The 23,624-nt window shown below is 43.4% G+C and overlaps 1 protein-coding gene and 1 long non-coding RNA gene across 3 annotated transcripts in view; one reads left to right on the top strand and one right to left on the bottom strand.

Moving 5' to 3' along the window:
• The window catches only part of LOC119970289 (low-density lipoprotein receptor-related protein 1-like), a 37,261-nt gene extending 26,895 nt beyond the window's left edge, over positions 1 to 10,366 (top strand). Inside the window, exons 27-43 of the mRNA XM_038804669.1 lie at positions 223 to 372; positions 754 to 873; positions 2,300 to 2,422; positions 3,262 to 3,633; positions 4,660 to 4,782; positions 4,856 to 4,975; positions 5,230 to 5,349; positions 5,433 to 5,558; positions 5,898 to 6,069; positions 6,185 to 6,406; positions 6,988 to 7,106; positions 7,601 to 7,740; positions 8,664 to 8,802; positions 9,264 to 9,404; positions 9,634 to 9,741; positions 10,062 to 10,136; positions 10,221 to 10,366. Of these exons, the coding sequence (XP_038660597.1) occupies positions 223 to 372; positions 754 to 873; positions 2,300 to 2,422; positions 3,262 to 3,633; positions 4,660 to 4,782; positions 4,856 to 4,975; positions 5,230 to 5,349; positions 5,433 to 5,558; positions 5,898 to 6,069; positions 6,185 to 6,406; positions 6,988 to 7,106; positions 7,601 to 7,740; positions 8,664 to 8,802; positions 9,264 to 9,404; positions 9,634 to 9,741; positions 10,062 to 10,136; positions 10,221 to 10,345 (2,495 nt within the window). The 3' untranslated portion in view covers positions 10,346 to 10,366. The remainder of the gene's footprint in view (positions 1 to 222; positions 373 to 753; positions 874 to 2,299; positions 2,423 to 3,261; positions 3,634 to 4,659; positions 4,783 to 4,855; positions 4,976 to 5,229; positions 5,350 to 5,432; positions 5,559 to 5,897; positions 6,070 to 6,184; positions 6,407 to 6,987; positions 7,107 to 7,600; positions 7,741 to 8,663; positions 8,803 to 9,263; positions 9,405 to 9,633; positions 9,742 to 10,061; positions 10,137 to 10,220) is intronic.
• The window catches only part of LOC119970291, a 132,619-nt gene that overhangs the window by 27,371 nt on the left and 81,624 nt on the right, over positions 1 to 23,624 (bottom strand). Inside the window, exon 3 of one of the 2 annotated variants that reach the window (XR_005461578.1) lies at positions 10,220 to 10,328. The exons of the other annotated variant lie outside the window; for it this stretch is intronic. This is a non-coding gene — a long non-coding RNA (uncharacterized LOC119970291). Of the gene's footprint in view, positions 1 to 10,219; positions 10,329 to 23,624 lie in introns of those variants that run through there. 2 annotated transcript variants of the gene reach the window in all.

Here is a 23,624-nt window from a genome sequence, read left to right as displayed (position 1 = left end):
TAGTTAGTTTTTTTGCACAATAGCCTCCTATCCACACTAAATCGCAAAGGCTACATTACCTATCTGCAAGTGCTGCTCTCCAATTACCAATTTTGTCAGATTGCCAGTTTTATTAAAGATTGGTAACATTTTCAGTTTGGCTTTGGTTATATTCAAAATTAACCCGATTTTGAAATTATTCTGCTGTCAAAAGATCACGTTATAAACCAGACTCTCTTGCAGGCAAAAACTGGTGTGCTGAGAATCTGAAGACCAAAAGCTGTGAATACATGTGCCTACCAGCTCCTCAGATAAATAGTCACAATCCACAATACACTTGTGTGTGTCCATCTGGACTGAAACTGCAGAAGGATGGGTGGCAATGCCAAATGGGTGAGTGTTAAAGGAGATTGCAAACTCTTGATTCAATGGACAATTTATCCTTCACTTGGCTGAAAGACTTGTTCTAGACGTGAACTGTAGCAGAGGTATCTGAAGAGGCAAGATTTTGTGCATTTAATTTGGATAAAACAACCTGCTTAGAATTGGTGTTGCATTTATGTTGCTGCAATGTGCTCTTGGCTAGCCACCAGGGTTGAACAACACCGATCATCTTAGGAATGGGAGAAAATGAAGGACTACTTGGAAACGGCTCATTTCCTAGCCGTTGATAAATGGGATAACCTATTCGATATATTGCACAATTCCTTGCAGCAGCAAAAATCCTTGCCATTCACTTTCAGTACTGTGGTCTTATTGTGCTTTTCCATTTAGTTGCTACATGTGGAACATCAGACTTTATGTGCAACAGCAGACAATGCATTCCTGGAAGATGGTTGTGTGATGGTAAAGCTGATTGTGAAGATGGATCTGATGAAAGTGCAGATGCCTGCCGTAAGTACTTTTCCACTAATTTACTATGATCTGCCTCCACCAATTGGATTTCCGTTCTTTGTCCTAAACTGACCTGAAACTGACCTGAATGCTTAACAGCTGCGGGGATATTTTTATCACAAAAATGGTGCACCTGTTCTCATTCTCCTCCTAGTTCTCTCTAGCTTGGGGCAGTGATCAATGAATCCAGTGCTGGAATGTTGAAATGCTGCCATCTATCATCTGAAATGACCACTTCTGTGTAGCAAATTTCCCAATTTCAAGAAAAAGCTTGGTCTACCCTGCATAGAATTCTCATTGCAGATTTTCTAAATTAACCACTTTGCTTTGCCAAGTGCTGTTAGTCTGCCTTGCTCTGCAAACATCAGAAATTAACCTTGTGAACTGCCTGCCAACTAGCATCCAAGATTTCCCCACTACCTGATGTGACACACAGCTTGTCTGGCAGAAAAGTGATCTACAGCTGAGTGGATGTAGTTCTGGCAACTCACTGCTGTCATGTTACACAGACCATTAATGGACTATGTCCAGCAGGCAAGTTTGGTGTACGAAATGCTGTTAACCATTCACAATATGTTTTTGAAAATGCTAATTATTCCTAGAAAGGGTGATATAATCATCAAGCTACAGGAGGGCATTCTGCCTCTTGTGCAAATCAAAGTAGTTATCCAGTCAAATAACATTTTTTGGTTAATTTCTCAAATGACTTTGCCTTTGCTAAAACCACCTGGAAATCTCTCCCAGCTGCTCCCATGGCACTATCTCCCATTTTATTTTTAAAATCTACTATAGGGTCCTGGAAAAGGTGGACCATTTGTTTAGAAGCTGCCTCTTCAAGGCAAACCAGGGACAGACTAGGCCCCAGGATCTCAAACTCCTAAGAGCATGGCTTAGTGGGAAGCTGTGATCTTGCTGTGTTTTTTGTTGCTTGACTTGGACAACGTATCAAGTCCTGGGGCGTGCCACTGAGCAGAAACTGAAAAGGCCCAAATACTGCAGCTACAAGAGCAGGTCCAGAGTGGGAATACTGCAATTAGTAACTTGCCACCTGACTTTCCCACAACATCACTTGTGTACCCACCAGAATCTTACAGAAAACACCAGGTAAAACATGTTGAAGTGAGACCCAAGAATACAAGTATCAAACTTGGGCAATATTTTTTGTATCCTCTTTTGCTTTCCTAATGGCTTTCACAACTGCACTAAGGACTGCAGTATTGAACTGTATGATAGGGCTGATTCTTCCTACTGCATGGTCTGACTTCTGGGAGTTTAGCTGCTGCTGGTTTGTGGGAATGAAATTTGTACAAACCCTCTTCCTTCCCACCCCCTTTTCCTGGATTTTGAATTATTGCCATGCTTGAGTTATTGTCTCCTTAATCTGCCCCTTTGCAAGGTGACATTTTGGAACAACTTCTCTTTTCAGATACAATAACGTGTCTTGTCCATGAGGTGAGCTGTGGCCCTGGATCTCTTCATTGTATCCCTGTTGCTTGGCAGTGTGATGGAGAAAAGGACTGTAATAATGGTAGAGATGAAGTTGGCTGTGGTAAGTTGAAGAAATGGCCTGCCTTTGCCTTCACACAGCAAAGGCTTGGTGAGGGTCCAAATATACTTGTAGCCACTAAGCTCTTGCAAACACATTTCTTTCTGCACTAACTCTAATAGACTGCAGCAGTGGCAGCATATAGACTAGTATTTTGCACTAAATTTCTCTGAATTCATGCTAGATGAGCTTTATAACCATAGAAAAATCAAACAAATTGGCCATTGGGGCCAAACAATCGGGTATTTGTTCTACATCTAATTAAATAAACCACTCTCTTTGTTTCCATATTCTGCCACTGTTTTCCTTGAATGCTAATTTGCAAATGCTGCAACCTCAGCTGAAATTTCTCCCTTGTGTTCGAACTATGATGCATTGAAACTATGATGCGTTCTATTTCCTTTTCACTTGTTTTGTATAATATGTGCCATTCTAACACAGCCCCATTAGTCTATTTCTCATACCAGGCCATAAACTGAATCTGCATTGTGCTTTTTCCAAAACCAGTGTTCCTCTAGTGCCAACCGTAGTGATGTACATACAACTTAGAGTTGGTCTTTATTGATAGCTTCTCAAATGTATTGGAATTTTCCAGCAGCATTAACCTAGCATGCTACATCCACTTGTGCCAAGCCCCAGCACAATGTTGGAGTTTCATGTATGAACAGTGGGTTTACAATGCCACAATATAATCCATTTTCGGAGCTTGACATGTCAGAAAATATTCAATTATTTCAGAAGTATGTGACTATCTGAATTGCTTACCTAATCTATAGCTGTAAACCTAGTTGGAGTGTGGCATATACTCTACTCATTTGAAATTGGTGTTTATTATCTTCCAGGTAAAATAACTTGCAGCTCTGTAGAGTTTACTTGCTCAAGTGGTAGATGCATTTCCAAGGCATTTGTCTGCAACGGTGAAGATGATTGCAGTGATGGAAGTGATGAAAAAGGTTGTGCTTCAATTACCTGTGGCACCCATGAGTTTCAGTGCAATAGCTTGGAGTGTATACCTTTGAATTGGCTATGTGATAACAATGTGGATTGCACTGATAAATCTGATGAGTCACCAGAACACTGTGGGCATACATTTGCCCCTCCTGTGGCCTGTTCTCCTGGAGAGTTCCTGTGCGACTCGGGCGAATGTATCCACCATCGATGGTACTGTGATGGTGATGCTGACTGCAAAGATGCAAGTGATGAGGCTAACTGCCGTAAGTAGATTATTTGTCTTCCCTTTGACTCGTTGTCCTCCCTTTGACTCATTTTCAAATTGGGTGTGATGTTGAGTCAAACTTTCATTCAATGCATCTAATGCCAACTGCAGCACTGTTCAATTTGTCAACCAACTGTACAATTGGAAGCTGTACAAAATGGCTAGATTCTAAACTTGTCTTGCTTCAAGATAAGTTGAGCAATTGTTCTGCAGGGCACATCACTGGTCTTGAGCAAAGATGCTGTTCTTTAGGGAGAACTGTCCAACTTTCTTTCTTTTCAGAATTGTCCACTGTATATGAGTGGAGATGGAAAGGCTTGCGTGTGGAGGATTGTGAACAGTGTGCCAAAACACACTTGTAGGCATATCTTCAAAATGCAGAACTGTAAATGTATCTCAACGTAACCGGCCAGGGTGCATCCTCCAAGCGCTTTTAAAATCAAGTGAAACCTGAATCTGCATGATGACATGATTGTCAGACAATGCACTATAGTTGTAGCCCAGCATTTAAATCTGGCACAAATCTCTAGTGTAATCTCTGCAAACTAAAAATAACTCCTGCGAACTAAATGTGAGGCAAAACCATTCTGAACATGTGGTTACACAATTGCATGAATGTAATTGTGTAGCTAGAACAGGATGATCTTTGCAGTACCATACTGGGTACAGTCTGCTAACCCAGGAATGACCAGTTTATTCTTTCTGGTAAACCATGCTATTACCTGATTCAGTACTTGTCACTTGTATTGAATGCATTTTGAAAATCGCCTTTTTTGCTTTGAAAATCTGTCTTTTTGCTTTATATCTGTAACATGCTGATTTTTATATTTGCCCCTTAAGCAGGGCAATTGATATTTGCACACCTTGACATCTGCACACCTTGATATCCTGCTTTATTTGTCTGCTTTATTAGAAGTATGTGACTACCTGAATTGCTTGCCTAATCTATAGCTGTAAACCTAGTTGTGGCATATACTCCACTCATTTGAAATTGGTGTTTATTATCTGCCTTTTTTTTTTTTAGCTCCCCTAACATGTAGACCTGGTGACTTCAGATGTAGTGATGGCAATTGCATATCTGGGAATAAGAAATGCAATCTATTTAGGGACTGTAATGATGGTAGTGATGAAGTCAACTGCAAGAAAAGTAAGTAAATGTAATTATTGCCTTGATGGCAGACAAACATGTATTTCAGTACTCACACCACATTATTTTATAGTTTCAGAGTGCACTGGACCAACTGACTTCAAATGTCAAAGTGGCGAATGCATAAATATCACCCTAGTATGTGACCACAAGCAAGACTGCAAGGATTGGAGTGATGAATTTGATAGATGTAGTAAGTTTTTATAGATCATTGCTCTGCAATAATGGAGGAAACCCATATATAGACATGCAGTGCACCTCTATTACTGGTGTGATTTGTGCACAAAATTAAAAAGTGCTGCTCTCTCTCTATGAAGGTGTTGCTTCCTTTTTGGCGTCTTAAGGTTGTGTATAATCAAACTTGGCCTGTGACTTCCTCTGCACTCTCTCCATCTTGACAAGTATTCTGTTACATGTTGTGAAATTTGACCATGTTTTATTCTTCAGACCAAAATGAGTGTTTGAAGAAGAATGGAGGTTGCTCTCACTTCTGCCAGGACCTTGTCATTGGTTATGAGTGTGAATGCCCCACTGGTTTTGAATTAATTGATCAGACAACCTGTAAGGGTAAGTGACTGATTTTTAACCAAATAAAACTACTTTTTTTTTCTTTTGAAGCTAAAGGTTTTTGTTTTTTTTTTCTCCTCCAGACATCAATGAATGCCACAATCCTGGATCCTGCAGTCAAATTTGTACAAATACTGAAGGCAGCTACAACTGTGAATGTCACGCAGGGTATCTTGTGGATCCAGTTAATGGGGCTTGCAAGGCAGTAGGCAAGTATGAAGCCTGTGGAACAATGACTGGATATTGCTATGTTCCAGGATTCTACTCTACTTGTAATTTGTCTATATCAGGATCAGTAATTTGGCTGCCTCTTCAGGGATTTGCTTTTAAGTCCCTTGGGTTTGTTTCCCTTGTCTGAATATTTACTGCCTGTCCAATGAGTGCGTGTGAAGAACCTTTTTTTTTGGGAATAATGGGGGTTCCCTTGCAGATTTGACTAAATACAGGCACTTGATATTTAGCAGATCAATAGCTGCAGATGAGATCAATTATTTGATGCTTTAAATCTTTGGCAACATTAAGAATTTGGATGACTGATCTTTTTATAGGAAAAGAACCATATTTGATCTTCACAAATCGCCATGACATTAGGAAGCTAGGACTACGACACCAAGAGTACACACAAGTAGTCACACAGCTAAGAAAAACTGGAGCACTGGATGCTGACATTGCAGAACAGAGAATCTTTTGGACTGACTTGGGCCAGCAAGCAATTTTCAGGTAATGTACACTTCTGCTTGCAACTATTTTTCATTGATCATGCTTTTGCATAATTAATAACTTGATTTCAAATAGACCTGTAAGTTAACAACCCAGTGTTTTATCTCTTTTTCAGTATGCTCATAAATGAAACTGGCACAGCGGGTATTTCCAAAATCATTACTGATCTGCAAATCCCTGGAGGAATAGCAGTGGATTGGATCTCCAAGCACATCTACTGGACTGACCGTGGGACCAAAACTCTATCTGTGGCTACATTTGACGGAACCAAAATGAAGACCCTCTTTAACACTAAACTGGGGGAGCCAGCTTCTGTAGCAGTTGATCCACTTTCTGGGTACTAATGTATATTGTAATGAATGAAACCAGGTTATCTGCAATATCCCAATGTTTCAAAACTGAATGGAGGTTGCTCTCATCTGTCAGGGCCTTGTCATTGGCTATGATTTCAAATTAATTAAGCTTTTAACCTAACATTGTTAGGACCAGCTCTTGGAGAAATGCTGCTGATATTCAAACTATTCAAATTATAATAGTTTCTATTCTATCCTTGACATATGCCAATTAATGCAGAGATCTGAGGTCAAAGCTTAAAACCATAACTTGGGTGGGGGAGATGGGCAATTGCCAAATAAACGTTATCAAATGGTGTTTTGAACAAATTGGAGGAAGGGGCAAAAGAGAATGAGAAAAAATAGTTGTTGGAATTGGCCAAATTAAATTACTGAGCAATAGGTTGGCTTCTGTATGAAATTTGTAAATTACACCATCTGAAGATGCTAGTTCTTAGTAGCTGGTTATTTGTAGTCCAGCTTCTAAAACAAATTGCAATTGTTATCTAGTTTGTTTGGTTCTAATTTACAACAGTTGCTATTTCATTGGACACATGTTTAATTATGACATCTTGGGCTTTTAAAGGTACATTTACTGGTCCGATTGGGGTGTCCCAGCAAAGATTGAAAAAGCAGGCATGAATGGTGTGAACCGCCAACTCTTAGTTGCTGCAAAGATCCAGTGGCCAAATGGCATTGCACTTGGTAAGTGAGACTTTTGTAAAAAAAAAAAGGTGGACTTCTAGTTTCAGACTTTGTTTCTAAATGGGGCATCATGATGGCAGTGGTTAACACAGCTGCCTCACAGCACAGGGACCCAGGCTCAATTCTGACCTCTCGTGTCTGTCTGGAGTTTGCACTTTTCCCGTGTCTGCTTGAGTTTCTAGCTAGTCCGACGGTGTGCTGATTGGGTAAATCGGCCATGCTAAATTGCCCAAAAGGTGGGGTTACGGTGATAGGAGCAGGTGATTGAGCCTGGGTGGGGTGCTCTAGTGGGGTTACAGGGATGGGAGCAGGGATTGGGCCCAGATGGGGTGCTCTGGTGGGGTTTTGGGATTGGGCCTAGGTGGGGTGCTCTGGTGGGGTTAGAGGTTGGGCCTAGGTGGGTGCTCTATTGGAGCAAGGGCTGATGTAGACTTGAGCCAAATGGCCTCGTGCACTGTGGGGGATTCTATTCTAATGCTTCAACTTCTCTGCAGATCTTGTGAAGAGCCGTCTCTATTGGGTTGATGCAAAATTGCATGTGTTATCGAGTGTGGACTTAAATGGTCAGAATAGAAGAACAATATTACAGTCCCAAGAATTTCTTGCACATCCTCGTGCAGTTGCTTTATTTGAGGTAAGGTAGCATAATCTAAACACTGGCCTGTTACAATCCCAGCTAATTCCTCTGGGCAGTCGGGTCCCAGAGTGGAACTTGGTTTGATCATAACCTTTAATTTTTGTTTATGGGTAACAGGACTAACACTAACTCTACAGCTATACACTAGGATTACACAAGATAACAATGGGTCTTGTATGTGCATATTCTCTCATATGCAGTCCATGTAAATCGTGAGCTGATTCAGACTGCCCCAATACATTTCCCATACATTTGTCACTCCTGAGCCAACTAGTCTCGGTGGGGACTCCTATTATTTTTTCCCCACAAGTGTTTCCAAAATCTCTTGTCTTCCAAACAGCGTTGAACCACTTCCAGGATTTGTTCCTCCTGCCTTGGGTTTCCACATGCTATCTCTGGTGCCCCAACAGAACACTGTCTGGTTTCACACCGCAGCTGACTTTAAAATCTGGTTCTTGTAGCAGTCTAACTTGGCATATCTTCTCTTGAGCAGAATCTTCAATGTTTTTTGGTCCCTTTCATATTTTTATCACTGCTTTGAGATGGATGGTCACTGAACATTCTAGTTCCACAGGTTGTGCACCATTTTGCTCGTTATCAAGTATGTAGTTCTAAAGAATTCTAATTAATACAGATTAGAGTTGTTTGGATATGCTGAATGTAAAGGCAAATGTAGAATTGCTGCTTCACATGGCACAGGTAGAGTGGAAATCCCAATATATGATCTTGCTGTTGAAGTGTTCATGCAAGTAGATAAATCAATTTTTTAGAATTTATGCAACTGAATGGTAAGGTTCAAATGGGTCTCTGTCCCATTTGTCATGCTCAAACTTTGCAATCTAATTTTCTTAATTGTATATGCAAAAATAACATCCAGTTCGTTAACTTCCATCTTCAAAACCTAAACTCTGTATTTCCAGGACCACGCATTCTGGGTTGATGCAGAAAGCCAAGTAGTTTATGGAGCCAATAAGTACACTGGAAATAATGTGAAGGTTTTGGCTTCAAATGTTGAAGCTGAAGGCATCATTGTTTATCACGAGTTACTGCAGGCACCTGGTAAGAAATCTAGAACCTCGTATGTCTTGTGAAGGGCAAAATGGGAGGCATTTTGTTTCCTCTGCATTTCTATGCTCTTGACCATTTTTTTGCTCTGAGGTGGAGCCATAGCAAAATGATTTTTCATAATGTGGGCTATGCCTGAGTCACCAGCATATTGGATTCTGTATGCAGGAGTGAACAGGACAGCAAATGTTTTCCCAGGAGTCTATCTTGTCAATTATGCACCCATATTTAGGAGATGGTGCAGATCAACATTCAACTAATTGAAATGGTACAAATCAGCACTCTTGTTCATTGCCAATTTATCCCCAATCTATATGATTCCTCATACATTAATGTTTAGGCACACTCTGCATGATAAATACACAATCCATTTGGTGAAACCAAAGCTCTGAATATAGCAACTGTGCAACGCAGACTTGCAAGTTAAAATGTTTAACATGCAACTTTATTCCCAGGGAAAAACTGGTGTGGTCAGTATGGAGCTTGTGACTACATGTGTCTTCCTGCTCCTCAAATTAACAGCCACTCAGCAAAATATACTTGTGTGTGTCCATCTGGAATGGAGTTGAGCAGTGATGAGCAGCAGTGTCAAAAAGGTATGTGAATGGCTTGACTTGAGAGCTGTTTTTTCAGTATTTTAACTTTTGGGTCTAATTTTGTCAACCGGGAAAATCTCTACAACACTGCCTTCCTTTCAATTGACTTGTACTGGGCAGTCACCAATATTAATTTTCCACAGCATTGAGTGAGTTGTAGTCACTATTCTGTATCTTTGCACTGTGTCTTTGCATTGTTGAACTTGCAATTGGTCTGGTTCTTTTACAGTGACTGCTCCTCCACCAAATGTGTCTACGATGCCTTCGGATCTCACCTCCAAAGAACTTTCTTTCCGTTTACATACTGCATTGCCAACAATCTTGACTACTTCCAAAGGTAATGCAGAATTAACTAGCAGTCCTAATTCATTTAACGCATGAACACTGTATCTTATTTAATTTTGCTGTAATTGAAGGACAGAAGGCAAGTTTCAATTGCTGTCTGATTTTGGGGCCATTGAACCATTAACCCAAGATCTAGTTTTCACTAGATTGCTCCAGCATTTGGCTCTGCTCTAAGTAATCTATTGGTACAAATTTCCCATTGTGCACCTGGTAACATGATGCTTTTGAGAAATTGTGTAGTGCTTTGAACTCTTACTTTTTTTGAGCCTCGCCACTTGGGTATATTAGAAAATATTTCTCCTTTTTCTCCAGGTGTAAATTCAAGTGTTTCTCTTGAAACTAAGTCAACAAGTGGATCTACAGCTATTTGGGTCATCTTTGTTCTTGGTAAGAGCATGTTTTGTGCTGTCCAGTTGACCATATCTATCATGAACCTTTGGATTGCCTAAAGCTCTTTTTCTTCAATTTCAGCACTTCTGACGATCGCTGGTTTTGGCGGTTACTTTATTTGGCAATCCTGGCAGAAGAGCAACATGCAATACACTAGTTTTGAGAATCCAGTCTTTCAGCGTAAATGCTCTGACGAAACAAAATAAAGAATATGGTATTTAAATATGGAGCTTGTATTGTAATTCAGTGTCCATGGTTGGGAATGAAATTCTTCAATTGATTACTGCAACATCCATGCCCAATATAACTCCACACTTTACAGAGTATGGTGCCTGCCTGGCTAGTCTGTAGTACTCTACAGCTGTATAACCTTTTGGATGTGAGCTACTGCAACAGGCACCCAAAATGTTAATGAATAGTGATTGCAAAATCACCTAAAACGGGTTAATTCTCAAATGCTGGTGGGAGGGAGGAAATAAGTCATAAACTCCATGGTTAACTTGTGTCTCAGCTGGCAAACTTTCTTATTTCATGTGATGGTAATCTCTAGTTTAGTGACATAACTGTTGTGATCTTGCTTCTCCATATGCTTGGAATTGGTTTGAATCCAGCATGCAGAATCAGTTGCTGCACCACATTAGGTAGGTAACAACAATTCAAAAAAGTTTAAAGAAAAATGCATCCAGTTCTTGTGAACATTATTATTGAATCTTGGTTTCATAATGTGCACTAAGAAAATGTAAACATGGCTCTTAAAATTCCTTTCTTTCCTTTCATGCCTGTACACTTGTGGAGGTGGCATGTATATAACTCTACTAGACCTGAAAATTGTATAAGCTAATATTTTAATTTTCCAAGTTTCCACTGGCAGAGGAGCTACTAACAGTAATTAACTAAACCACATAAATTCCAGGTTAAAAATTGCATTCCAGGTGACGGTAATAGATTAAATAAGGACTTGGATGCATTGGGAGGACAAGGGATGAACTAATGGAATGAAAATCGCTTATTGTCACGAGTAGGCTTCAAATGAAGTTACTGTGAAAAGTCCCTAGTCGCCACATTCCGGCGCCTGTTCGGGGAGGCTGTTGCGGGAATCGAACCGTGCTGCTAGCTTGCCTTGGTCTGCCTTCAAAGTCGGGGAGGCTGTTGCGGGAATCGAACCATGCTGCTAGCTTGCCTTGGTCTGCCTTCAAAGCCAGCGATTAGTCCAGTGAGCTAAACAGCCCCTTGGATTGCTCAAGGCAGCACAGGCATTCAGTGCTGTAACTTTTTCATCAAAGAATGCACACTATTTCCAGCATTTTCTATTTCATTGTACTTTGCCTCCCTTTTTTTTAGGGCACATTAATCTGCTTTCTCCAAGGTACTGTCAGTCTGGGGTGACATGAGGCAGCAGTAGTTATGACCTGAACAGTTTTCCCTGAGCAAGCTAAAGATCACAAACTTTGCATGTGTACACACTATTTCTCCCCAAGTATTTAAAAAAAAAACTTGCTTCTGCATTTGTCAATATGTAATATCTTCCATGTTTTGCTCAGGAATCTATATGTTCCTTGTCACTCCTGAACTCCTGAAATTCAAATGAAAAGTTTTTCTATTTTGTCAATCTTTGCTTTGAGAACTTTATAATCATAACATAATTCAAATGCACTTTTTCTTTTCAACCATTCATCTTTGGCCTCACAGACAAACTGTCTCTAATCTTCCTCTGTTTTAATTTACCCATGAACGCCACCTACACAACCCAAAATCTCCCTGAAAGCAAAGGTCATTCCTGTTCCATTCTCTTTGGAAATTACAATGGGAATGGTACATGGATCAACTAAGAAATACTTTTAAATGTACCCACTAGAGGCAATTTAGCATGGCCAATTCATTTGATATGCACATCTTTGGGTTGTCCAGTGAAGCCCACACGTACTGCAAACATGGACAGTAGGGCTGGGATTGAATCAGGGTCTGCAGTGCTCACCACTGCTACCATGCCACCCTGATCAACAAAATAAATACCTTGAACTGGATTTATTATCAGTTCATTTTCTGCCCTTTGAATTTATGCTCTTGATGTCTGCAATTCTCTCATCTAGTGCAAATTTTAAAAAATCTAACTTTTGTTTTTATCCTGAAACGTTGATTTTCAGTATATGCAGCCATCTTTGTAGTTACTTCAGGCATACAATTGTGAAAAATCAAGTCTCCTACCCTATTTTTAATTGTTTGCAGATGCTGCTAGCACTGAAGTAATTAATATCACTTTTTCTATTAGTCTGATTTTTGCATGTCCTCTTACCATCCTCTTGTGGAGTGTCCCTGAAATGTAGCACAAATTTTCATCAAATCCACTTGCATCAATAAACCTCCTTCCCATTTTAAATGGAAAGATAATTGGAATTTGTGTTCTGTGGGCCACTTAAACAATGGCTGGTGTGGCTTTTGTTTTTGACTACAAGTGAAACCCATGAGAATAAATAGCCCAGTTGTTGGGTAACAATTATTAAAGACCAAAGTAGACAACTGGATTAGTGCCCCTTTGTTACAAAATATCTGCCAACTTCCCCATTCCCCAAGTAACATTCAAATTGAATAACAAACTAGGAAGTTGCCATAGTACAAAAATGATGATCCAATCTGGGAACCATCTTTGCCTGGTCCACTGACTATGCTTTAACTTTCATTTTTTTTCTTTTTTTTTTTAATTTTTAGAGTACCCAATTATTTTTCTAATTAAGGGGCAATGTAGTGTGGCCAATCTACCTACCCTGCACATCTTTGGGTTGTGGGGGTGAAACCCACGCAGACACGGAGAATGTGCAAACTCAACATGAAGAGTGACCCAGGGCCGGGATTCGAACCCGGGTCCTCAGTGCCATAGGCAGCAATACTAACCACTGTGCCACCATGCTGCCCAGTGCTTTAACTTTCATGACCATAACCAATTTGGCTTCTGGTCAGTCAGTTCCTTCATGTCATGGATGGTTCAAGTTTGGTACTACTGTCATCCATAGCGATTGTAAAGGAACAGTCCATTTGACCCAATCAGTCTTTGCAGATGTTTATCATCCACCTCTCCTTTTATCATCCACCTCTCCTTTATCATCCACCTCTCCTTTATCACCCACCTCTCCTTTATCACCCACCTCTCCTTTATCACCCACCTCTCCTTTATCACCCACCTCTCCTTTATCACCCACCTCTCCTTTATCACCCACCTCTCCTTTATCACCCACCTCTCCTTTATCACCCACCTCTCCTTTATCACCCACCTCTCCTTTATCACCCACCTCTCCTTTATCACCCACCTCTCCTTTATCACCCACCTCTCCTTTATCACCCACCTCTCCTTTATCACCCACCTCTCCTTTATCACCCACCTCTCCTTTATCACCCACCTCTCCTTTATCACCCACCTCTCCTTTATCACCCACCTCTCCTTTATCACCCACCTCTCCTTTATCACCCACCTCTCCTTTATCACCCACCTCTCCTTTATCACCCACCTCTCCTTTATCACCCACCTCTCCTTTATCACCCACCTCTCCTTTATCACCCACCTCTCCTTTATCACCCACCTCTCCTTTATCACCCACCTCTCCTTTATCACCCACCTCTCCTTTATCACCCACCTCTCCTTTATCACCCACCTCTCCTTTATCACCCACCTCTCCTTTATCACCCACCTCTCCTTTATCACCCACCTCTCCTTTATCACCCACCTCTCCTTTATCACCCACCTCTCCTTTATCACCCACCTCTCCTTTATCACCCACCTCTCCTTTATCACCCACCTCTCCTTTATCACCCACCTCTCCTTTATCACCCACCTCTCCTTTATCACCCACCTCTCCTTTATCACCCACCTCTCCTTTATCACCCACCTCTCCTTTATCACCCACCTCTCCTTTATCACCCACCTCTCCTTTATCACCCACCTCTCCTTTATCACCCACCTCTCCTTTATCACCCACCTCTCCTTTATCACCCACCTCTCCTTTATCACCCACCTCTCCTTTATCACCCACCTCTCCTTTATCACCCACCTCTCCTTTATCACCCACCTCTCCTTTATCACCCACCTCTCCTTTATCACCCACCTCTCCTTTATCACCCACCTCTCCTTTATCACCCACCTCTCCTTTATCACCCACCTCTCCTTTATCGCCCACCTCTCCTTTATCACCCACCTCTCCTTTATCACCCACCTCTCCTTTATCACCCACCTCTCCTTTATCACCCACCTCTCCTTTATCACCCACCTCTCCTTTATCACCCACCTCTCCTTTATCACCCACCTCTCCTTTATCACCCACCTCTCCTTTATCACCCACCTCTCCTTTATCACCCACCTCTCCTTTATCACCCACCTCTCCTTTATCACCCACCTCTCCTTTATCACCCACCTCTCCTTTATCACCCACCTCTCCTTTATCACCCACCTCTCCTTTATCACCCACCTCTCCTTTATCACCCACCTCTCCTTTATCACCCACCTCTCCTTTATCACCCACCTCTCCTTTATCACCCACCTCTCCTTTATCACCCACCTCTCCTTTATCACCCACCTCTCCTTTATCACCCACCTCTCCTTTATCACCCACCTCTCCTTTATCACCCACCTCTCCTTTATCACCCACCTCTCCTTTATCACCCACCTCTCCTTTATCACCCACCTCTCCTTTATCACCCACCTCTCCTTTATCACCCACCTCTCCTTTATCACCCACCTCTCCTTTATCACCCACCTCTCCTTTATCACCCACCTCTCCTTTATCACCCACCTCTCCTTTATCACCCACCTCTCCTTTATCACCCACCTCTCCTTTATCACCCACCTCTCCTTTATCACCCACCTCTCCTTTATCACCCACCTCTCCTTTATCACCCACCTCTCCTTTATCACCCACCTCTCCTTTATCACCCACCTCTCCTTTATCACCCACCTCTCCTTTATCACCCACCTCTCCTTTATCACCCACCTCTCCTTTATCACCCACCTCTCCTTTATCACCCACCTCTCCTTTATCACCCACCTCTCCTTTATCACCCACCTCTCCTTTATCACCCACCTCTCCTTTATCACCCACCTCTCCTTTATCACCCACCTCTCCTTTATCACCCACCTCTCCTTTATCACCCACCTCTCCTTTATCACCCACCTCTCCTTTATCACCCACCTCTCCTTTATCACCCACCTCTCCTTTATCACCCACCTCTCCTTTATCACCCACCTCTCCTTTATCACCCACCTCTCCTTTATCACCCACCTCTCCTTATCACCCACCTCTCCTTTATCACCCACCTCTCCTTTATCACCCACCTCTCCTTTATCACCCACCTCTCCTTTATCACCCACCTCTCCTTTATCACCCACCTCTCCTTTATCACCCACCTCTCCTTTATCACCCACCTCTCCTTTATCACCCACCTCTCCTTTATCACCCACCTCTCCTTTATCACCCACCTCTCCTTTATCACCCACCTCTCCTTTATCACCCACCTCTCCTTTATCACCCACCTCTCCTTTATCACCCACCTCTCCTTTATCACCCACCTCTCCTTTATCACCCACCTCTCCTTTATCACCCACCTCTCCTTTATCACCCACCTCTCCTTTATCACCCACCTCTCCTTTATCACCCACCTCTCCTTTATCACCCACCTCTCCTTTATCACCCACCTCTCCTTTATCACCCACCTCTCCTTTATCACCCACCTCTCCTTTATCACCCACCTCTCCTTTATCACCCACCTCTCCTTTATCACCCACCTCTCCTTTATCACCCACCTCTCCTTTATCACCCACCTCTCCTTTATCACCCACCTCTCCTTTATCACCCACCTCTCCTTTATCACCCACCTCTCCTTTATCACCCACCTCTCCTTTATCACCCACCTCTCCTTTATCACCCACCATCTCTTTATCACCCACCTCTCCTTTATCACCCACCTCTCCTTTATCACCCACCTCTCCTTTATCACCCACCTCTCCTTTATCACCCACCTCTCCTTATCACCCACCTCTCCTTTATCACCCACCTCTCCTTTATCACCCACCTCTCCTTTATCACCCCCTCTCCTTATCACCCACCTCTCCTTTATCACCCACCTCTCCTTTATCACCCACCTCTCCTTTATCACCCGAGGGCAAACAAAACGCCTGAGCCAAAATTTGTGAAAAGTTTCTGCTTTTCAGTCCCTTTATTGCCTTGCTAACCTCTGGCATAATGCATATTTGTACTCTGAAAACCCTCTTCCCTACCAAACCGAACCTTGATCTTTCTAACTTGCAATTATCCTTTGGAATTAAATATCCCCCAATTTGTCATCTTGATTTAGAAATCACTGAATTCTGAATGCCAGTGGCCTCAGCACTGTAAAACATTCCCTGACTGTTAGAGCGCTTTGCTGCCCAATCAACCCAAAGGGCTGGTTTAGCACAGTGGGCTAAACAGCTGGCTTGTAATGCAGAACAATGCCAGCAGCGCAAGTTCAATTCTCATACTGGCTACCCTGAACAGGTGCCAGAATATGGCAACTAGGGGCTTTTTGCTAATTTCATTGAAGCAGACTTGTGGCAATAAGCAATTATTTTAATAGCAACAAAACAACCATGCCATTGACTTTGTTACCTTGACTACTTACAGAAAGTTTGGGCAAGTTGTCACTTTTGGATGCTCTTCCATTCACTCCTTTTTAGTAAGAATTTTTTTTTTTTTCCTCTTGCACTCTTCTCCCCTTCCCCACCCCCCCCCCCCCTCCCTAACTTCCAGGCCACTGGCATTTCCCAAATCTATTGGAGTAGCATGCCTCTATAATTTCTTACATCAAGCTTGTTTTAAATGCACTCATGATTCAATATTATTCCTCCCTATTCTTTCTCATTGGTAAATGAAGCAACACCATTATATTTCTGCCATGTTTAGTCCTACCTAGCTCTTTGCTGTGAAACATATAATTTCTTGGTTCCTCTCTGCTTGCAATCTTTACTCTTTGCAGTCTTGTGCAATATAATGAACTAGGTATTAAAACATAATTTTACAAGTGCTCTTTTCACCTAAACTCTACTAGTTGCAGAGTGCTTAAAGAAATCAGGAGGTGGGAAAGTCAATTGCACTGTCAAGAGTTGCAGACTTTTGTGAATTTGGAGACTTGTGTAAAGGCATCACTTACCACACACTTTGGTCTATGTGGGGTGGCTTAAATGGGCAATCCCATGGACGAGCTGTGGGAGCAGGGAATGATATCGAGAAACAAGGCTGGTGCCAGCCAGGGTATTTTTGGGAACAAAAAGCAAACTTGAACAACAAGCAAACTTGAACAACACAGAGAAATGTCCATGTTGTACAACAGGGCCATGAAGAACAAAGTGAGTGTCCAAGGGAGTTATCACTGTTAGCCATTACTGGCTACTACACGTGGATACTGGCTCACTCCAGTGCTGGAAGGACTGCAGTAGTGAATGAACTTTACATTGGTGCAGCAGTCTTCCTACTACCATGAGAAACTCCAACATATTCATTGAAGGCCATCCAGGATAGTAATAAAGACATGCACCAGAAAAGTACTTCCCCTAAAGGGCCGCATTGAAGTAGCTGTGTGATGTACCATCAATTGGACTCGGACACGATGAGGATCCAAACTCTGGCTTTAATCAGCTAGTTGTTAGCCTGGTGGTCGACTACAGAGAGGCCGACCGCCGGGAACTCTGGGTACTTATACCCTGCCTCGGAGGCGTGGTCTACTTGCCCCTTGACCAATTGGTGAGCAGTCACATGACTAGTCCCAGCAAATCGGACGAGGCACATGACCAGCCAGAGCCAATGGGAAACCCATGCTCTGCTCCAATGGCAGTGCTCACATTCATATCACCGCATTCACCCCTTGTAGAGAAAGAAGGCGGGGGGGGGTCCGAGGACTGGTGGTATGAGCAGCGAAAATCGAGAAAGGTGGGCTGCCCACTGGCTCATGGCAAAAAAACGATATTACTACTGCAAACTTAAGGTGCAACAGAATAACAACAAAGTCCAAAAAGATGTCCCATGGTCGCATTAGATGACACGATCAGCCTGTCGGGTGCCCGTGGTGTTCTAGAGGACCGTCTCAGTGGAGCCTGTGACGTCGGGCCGATGGTCGTCCTTGCCTCCGGGAGCGTCGGCCGTAGATGTGTCTCCGTACCCCGGGCCGGTGGTGGAGACGCTGTAATCGGGGGAGAGAGGGCATGTGCGCTGGGTCGTCGGGGGGGGGGGGGGGGGGGGTGCTGGGGGGAATTGGGGTTGGGGGGGGGAGGTGTTGATGTAGGGGGGGAGGCCGCACGCTGGCGGGTGCCAGGTCCTGAAGCGAGACTGTATCCTGCCGACCGTCGGGATACTCCACGTACGCATATTGCGGGTTGGTGTGGAGTAACTGGACTCTCTCAACCAACGGGTCGGACTTGTGCACCCGCACATGCTTCCGGAGCAAGATGGGCCCGGGGGTGGCCAGCCAGGTCGGGAGAGGGAATCCTGAGGACGACTTCCTGGGGAAAACAAGAAGACGTTCATGAGGTGTTTGATTAGTGGTAGTACAGAGGAGAGACCGGATTGAATGCAGGGCGTCGGGAATGACTTCTTGCCAACGGGGGATAGGGGGATCTCTGGACCATAGGGCCAGCAGGATGGTCTTCCAAATGGTGCCATTCTCCCGCTTGAGCTGACCGTTACCCTGGGGGTTATAACTGGTCGTCCTGCTAGAGGCTCTGCCCCTGCTGAGCAGGAATTGACGCAGTTCATCACTCATCAAGGAGGACCCCCGGTCGCTGTGGATGTACGCGGGGTAACCGAACAGGGAGAAGATGGATAGGAGGGCCTTTATGACGGTTGTTGTGGTCATGTCGGGACAGGGAATGGTGAAAGGGAAGCGGGAGTATTCGTCAATAACACAAGAAATATGTGTTGCGGTTGTTGGAGGGGAGGGGACCCTTTAAGTCTATACTGAGACGTTCGAAGGGGCGGGATGCCTTGATTAGATGCGCTCGTTCGGGGCGGTAGAAATGCGGTTTGCACTCGGCGCAGATGTGGCAGTCCCTGGTGACGGTCCTGACCTCAACTTTAGTAGGGCAGGTTGCGGGTCTTAATAAAATGGTAAAAACGGGTGACCCCTGGATGGCAGAGGTCCGCGTGGAGGGAGCGGAGGCGGTCGATCTGCGCGCTGGCACAGGTACCGCAGGATAGGGCATCGGGAGGCTCATTGAGCTTCCCAGGATGATACAAGATATCATAGTTGTACGTGGACAACTCGATCCGCCACCGCAAGATCTTGTCGTTCTTGATCTTGCCCCTCTGTGCATTATCGAACATGAAAGCTACTGACCGTTGGTCTGTGAGGAGGGTAAACCTCCTGCCGGCCAGATAGTGCCTCCAATTTCTCACAGCTGCGACTATGGCCTGTGCCTCCTTTTCCACTGAGGAATGGCGGATTTTGGAAGCGTGGAGGGTTCGTGAGAAGAAGGTCATGGGTCTGCCCGTTTGGTTCGGGGTGGCTGCCAGAGCTACGTCAGACGCATCGCTCTCGACCTGGAATGCGAGGGACTTTTCGATAGCATGCATCGTGGCCTTTGCGATACTGAGCCTCTGCCTGAGTTAGGCTTATTTGCAGCTGAATGTGGACAAGACGTCACAGGAACACCGGACAATCGTGACACATGGGCTTGTTCCGTAACTGAAGATTGCCATCTGGTATTACGTTGTTTCAAAGGTCCTGAGCAGAGTCTACTGCTATCTAGACAAATCCTAGACACTGGAAGAGATGAAAAGGAGAATTTTCGAAACTTGGATGCCACTCTCCAGAGAGTGGAAGATTATGGCCTATGATGAATATAGGAAATATATATATTTTGTTATTAAAACCCTGGGTTCAAATACATTCGGGCAGTATGTCTGCTAAAGCTGTGATTTAAGGGGTCATAAAGGTATGGTAATCATTTGATTTCAACCATTTGCTCTTCTACAGAGAGATGTCTAATGGAATATTGGTAATGTTTAGGGGATTCCCTGAGGTGTAGATTATTTATGAGGAATTGTGTTTAGTCCTAGCTAAGGTCATGGGACATCTTAGTGGGAGAAGACTGGAGAATATCTGGGATACGGATTAGGTAATTAATGGGCAGAGCCATGTTTGTCTAGTTGGGCAGCAGTTTGCTATTGGATTTGAGTCTAACAAGATTAATTTTCAGGTCGTTCCAGAAACGGTCTCTTTTTCTCCAGAAGTCTGCACAGAGAAGTAAGTTTGCTTGATTATTAACTTTATTAATAAATGGTATTTGAACTGTATTGGGTTGTTTAATTGGAATATGCAGTGGCAGCGTAGACATGGAATTAGTTTTATTTTTCCTTTTATTGAAGAACTTTGTTAACTGTTGATTGGAAAGCTATTACTGTGTTGCTAATCTGTTGAATCTGTGTTTAAATTAAAGTTTGTTTTAACCTAAAAGATACTTTTTGGTGTTACTCCATGGGTTTAGAAGTCTCCCTCAGTCTTACAATTTGCAAATTGTTGGAATTCTTGTACGGGAGTCCGGTCTGAGACAATTGTGAGTTCTTCCAATCCTCTTGAGTTCCTAGAACATGTATTGGTACCACTGGCCTTCACAAAGCATCTGCTAACTTCATCGGCATCAAAAATGTCGTACCTATAAGATGGAATATATGTTCCCTCCTGGGATTGTCGAATTATTATGGTGTCCCAATCTTGGCAACAATTATTATGAAACCATTCTTGTGCCAGAACAAGATGGGGAAGTGATCAGACCAATGCCATAACACCTTTAGGTGGGCCACAGACGCATTACTTGAGTCACTTACTTTGACCCTACACTTGTGATGCATCTCCTTATGGTGTAGGAGAGGTGGTCTCCCATGCCAAGCCATCGGGGGAAGAATGATCCAAACGCTTTTGCTTCTCTAACCTTAAGCGAAGGTGAGAAATAACTATGCCCATATTGAACGGGAAGCATTGGGGATCATCTTTGGCGTTAGTAAATTCTATCAATTACTGTGTGGGAGAGAGTTTACATTGCTGATGGACCATCGTCCACTCACTACCGTTTTGGACCACACATGGGAATTCTGTCACTTGCTGCAACTAGAATGCAAAGATGGGCATTGCTCCAGTCTGCACCTAATGTATACAATTAAAAACCAGAGTCTAGTTTACATGGTAACAGGTGTACTTTCAAGATTGTCATTACCTGTCAGTTCTTCATACTTCTCAAAATAGAATATTTTCTACATTAAGCAAGTAGACAACACACCACTAATGTCTATGCAAATGAGAAAACTTACTCTGAACGACTGTGATCTCAGAAGTGATGGACATGGTTTTACAAGTAAATTCTTCACGATTAACACCTAGCCTGAAACCCTACTCATACAGTGACTCTCTTCACTGCGCCACATAGAAGAGGGAGAAAGGTTTCTGGAACAGTCATACCAGAGGGTGGTCACTCCACGTGTTGATAGGCAAGCAAGGAAGAGTGTTGGGGATGGCAGGGTGACCATTCGTTGAAAGGAAAAGAGACCGGTCCAGGAAACCCGGGACTCTTTGGAGCTGTCTAACCAATTATGAAATTTTAGATGCCTATGAAGGTAGCAACATGTCTGGATCAGGCATAGCTGACTCAAAGAAAAACCATAGTACCATGGTACGCAAGGCTACTCTGAGAAAAGAGGGGGAGGCTGGTAGCCAGATTAGAAAGGTGGTGGTAGTGGATCAGTCAATAGTTCGAGGGATAGACAGTCGAGTTTGCAGCCGAGACCACGATTCCCGTATAGCCTGTTGCCTCCCATGTACAAGGATTCGGGACCAAATGGATTGGCTGGACAAACTTCTGGAAAATGAGGGTGAAAACCAGAGATTGTCGTTCATGTGGGAACCAGCAATATAGGGAGGGACAGTTTCAGGAGTTAAGGAGTTGGTTGAAACATAGTACCTCCTAGGTAGTAATCTCAAAATACTATCTGTGCCACGAGCTTCATTACTTAATCAAAAGCAGATCAGGGCAGTAAATGCGTGGCTTGAAGGATAGTGTCGAAGGGCGGGGTTTAAATTTGGGTGTCATTGGGATTAGTTTTGGGAAAGGAAAATGTTGTTTAGAAGAGACCGACTTCATCTGAGCCAAAATGGAACAGTCTCCTGACGGAAAGAGTAAATACTGCAGTGGGGGTGGATTTATACTTGTACGGCAGGGGGTGGGTGATGGAACCATCAATTCACCAGACACGTGTTTCCGATATGAATCTAGGCTTTAATCGACTTACTTCAGAGCCAGCCTGTTACCCGTTGATGAATTCTTAGTGAACTCAGGCTGACTCTGGACAAGGGTATTTATACAGCAGCACTAGGGGTAGGAGTCATGGGCGGAGCCAAGGGTGGAGCCCAGTGCAAGTTCTGTACTCCCAGAGCTACTCCCCCTAGTGGTTGGACAACGCTACTGCGCTTACAAAGACAGTGTGAATTCATATCATATATTACATTCACCACAGTGGGTTGACTAATGGGCCTTGTTTTAGAAGTACCAGTGAGGGCAAAAGAGAGGAGTTGGGGAATAGGGAAAAAGTGAGAGCAGGCTCGAGTGTTGACAGTGAACAAAGAAAGGGTCACCTCCCAAAAGGCAAGAAAGAGATTAGGGCAGGGCTAAATTGTATGTTGTGTAAACGGAGTATAGTGAAAAAAAACTGGGGATCTGGAAGCAGAAATTGCACTAGGGGTATATGACATAGTAGCATTGGCAGAAACATGGCTCAAGCCAGAACAGGACTGGATACTTAACATCCCAGGTTATAGCAAGGTTTTTAAGCAAGAACAGGTGGGTAAAAAGGGAGGAGGTGCAGCAGTCTTGGTCAAGGATAGTATCATACCTCTTGAACGAGATGCAGTTCCTGAATTAGAATCTATGGTTAGGGGTGAGAAACAGGAAGGGAGCGGTGACCTTGTTTGGTATTTACTATAGTCCTCCAAAACGTGGGGAGGAAGTGGAAGAGAGCATTTGTAGGCAGATTATGGAAACCCGCAGGGAAAGTAGAGTTGTGATAGTTTGGGATTTCAATTACCCTCCGGTAGACTGGGAAACGGGTAGTGTGGGGCACGAAGGGGTGAAATTCCTGCAGTGTGCAGGAGAACTTTCTGGAACCTACCAGGGAATATGCTGTGCTGGAACTGGTCCTGGGAAATGAGGCAGGGCAGATGGAGAACGTCCGAGTGGGGAAGCCATTGGGAAGTAACAATCATAATAAAATATAATACAATTCAATGTTAAATTGGAAAAGGATGAAGACCCCAGACTGGAAATGGGCACACTTTTAGGGGTCTAAAAGTTGAACTGGAGCAGATTAATTAGAAAAGTATTTTGGTGGATAAAACAGTGGATAAAAAAAAATGGGAGACTTTCAAAAGAGAGAGAAATGGGGTGCAGGTTAGGTACGTACCTATGAGAAATAAATACGGGTGCCT

The sequence above is a fragment of the Scyliorhinus canicula genome, chromosome 8 (assembly GCF_902713615.1).
Source record: "Scyliorhinus canicula chromosome 8, sScyCan1.1, whole genome shotgun sequence".
In the NCBI taxonomy this organism is placed as follows: Eukaryota; Metazoa; Chordata; class Chondrichthyes; order Carcharhiniformes; family Scyliorhinidae; genus Scyliorhinus; species Scyliorhinus canicula.
Note: the sequence above shows the minus strand (reverse complement) of the source record. Positions and strands in the feature narration are given on the sequence as shown.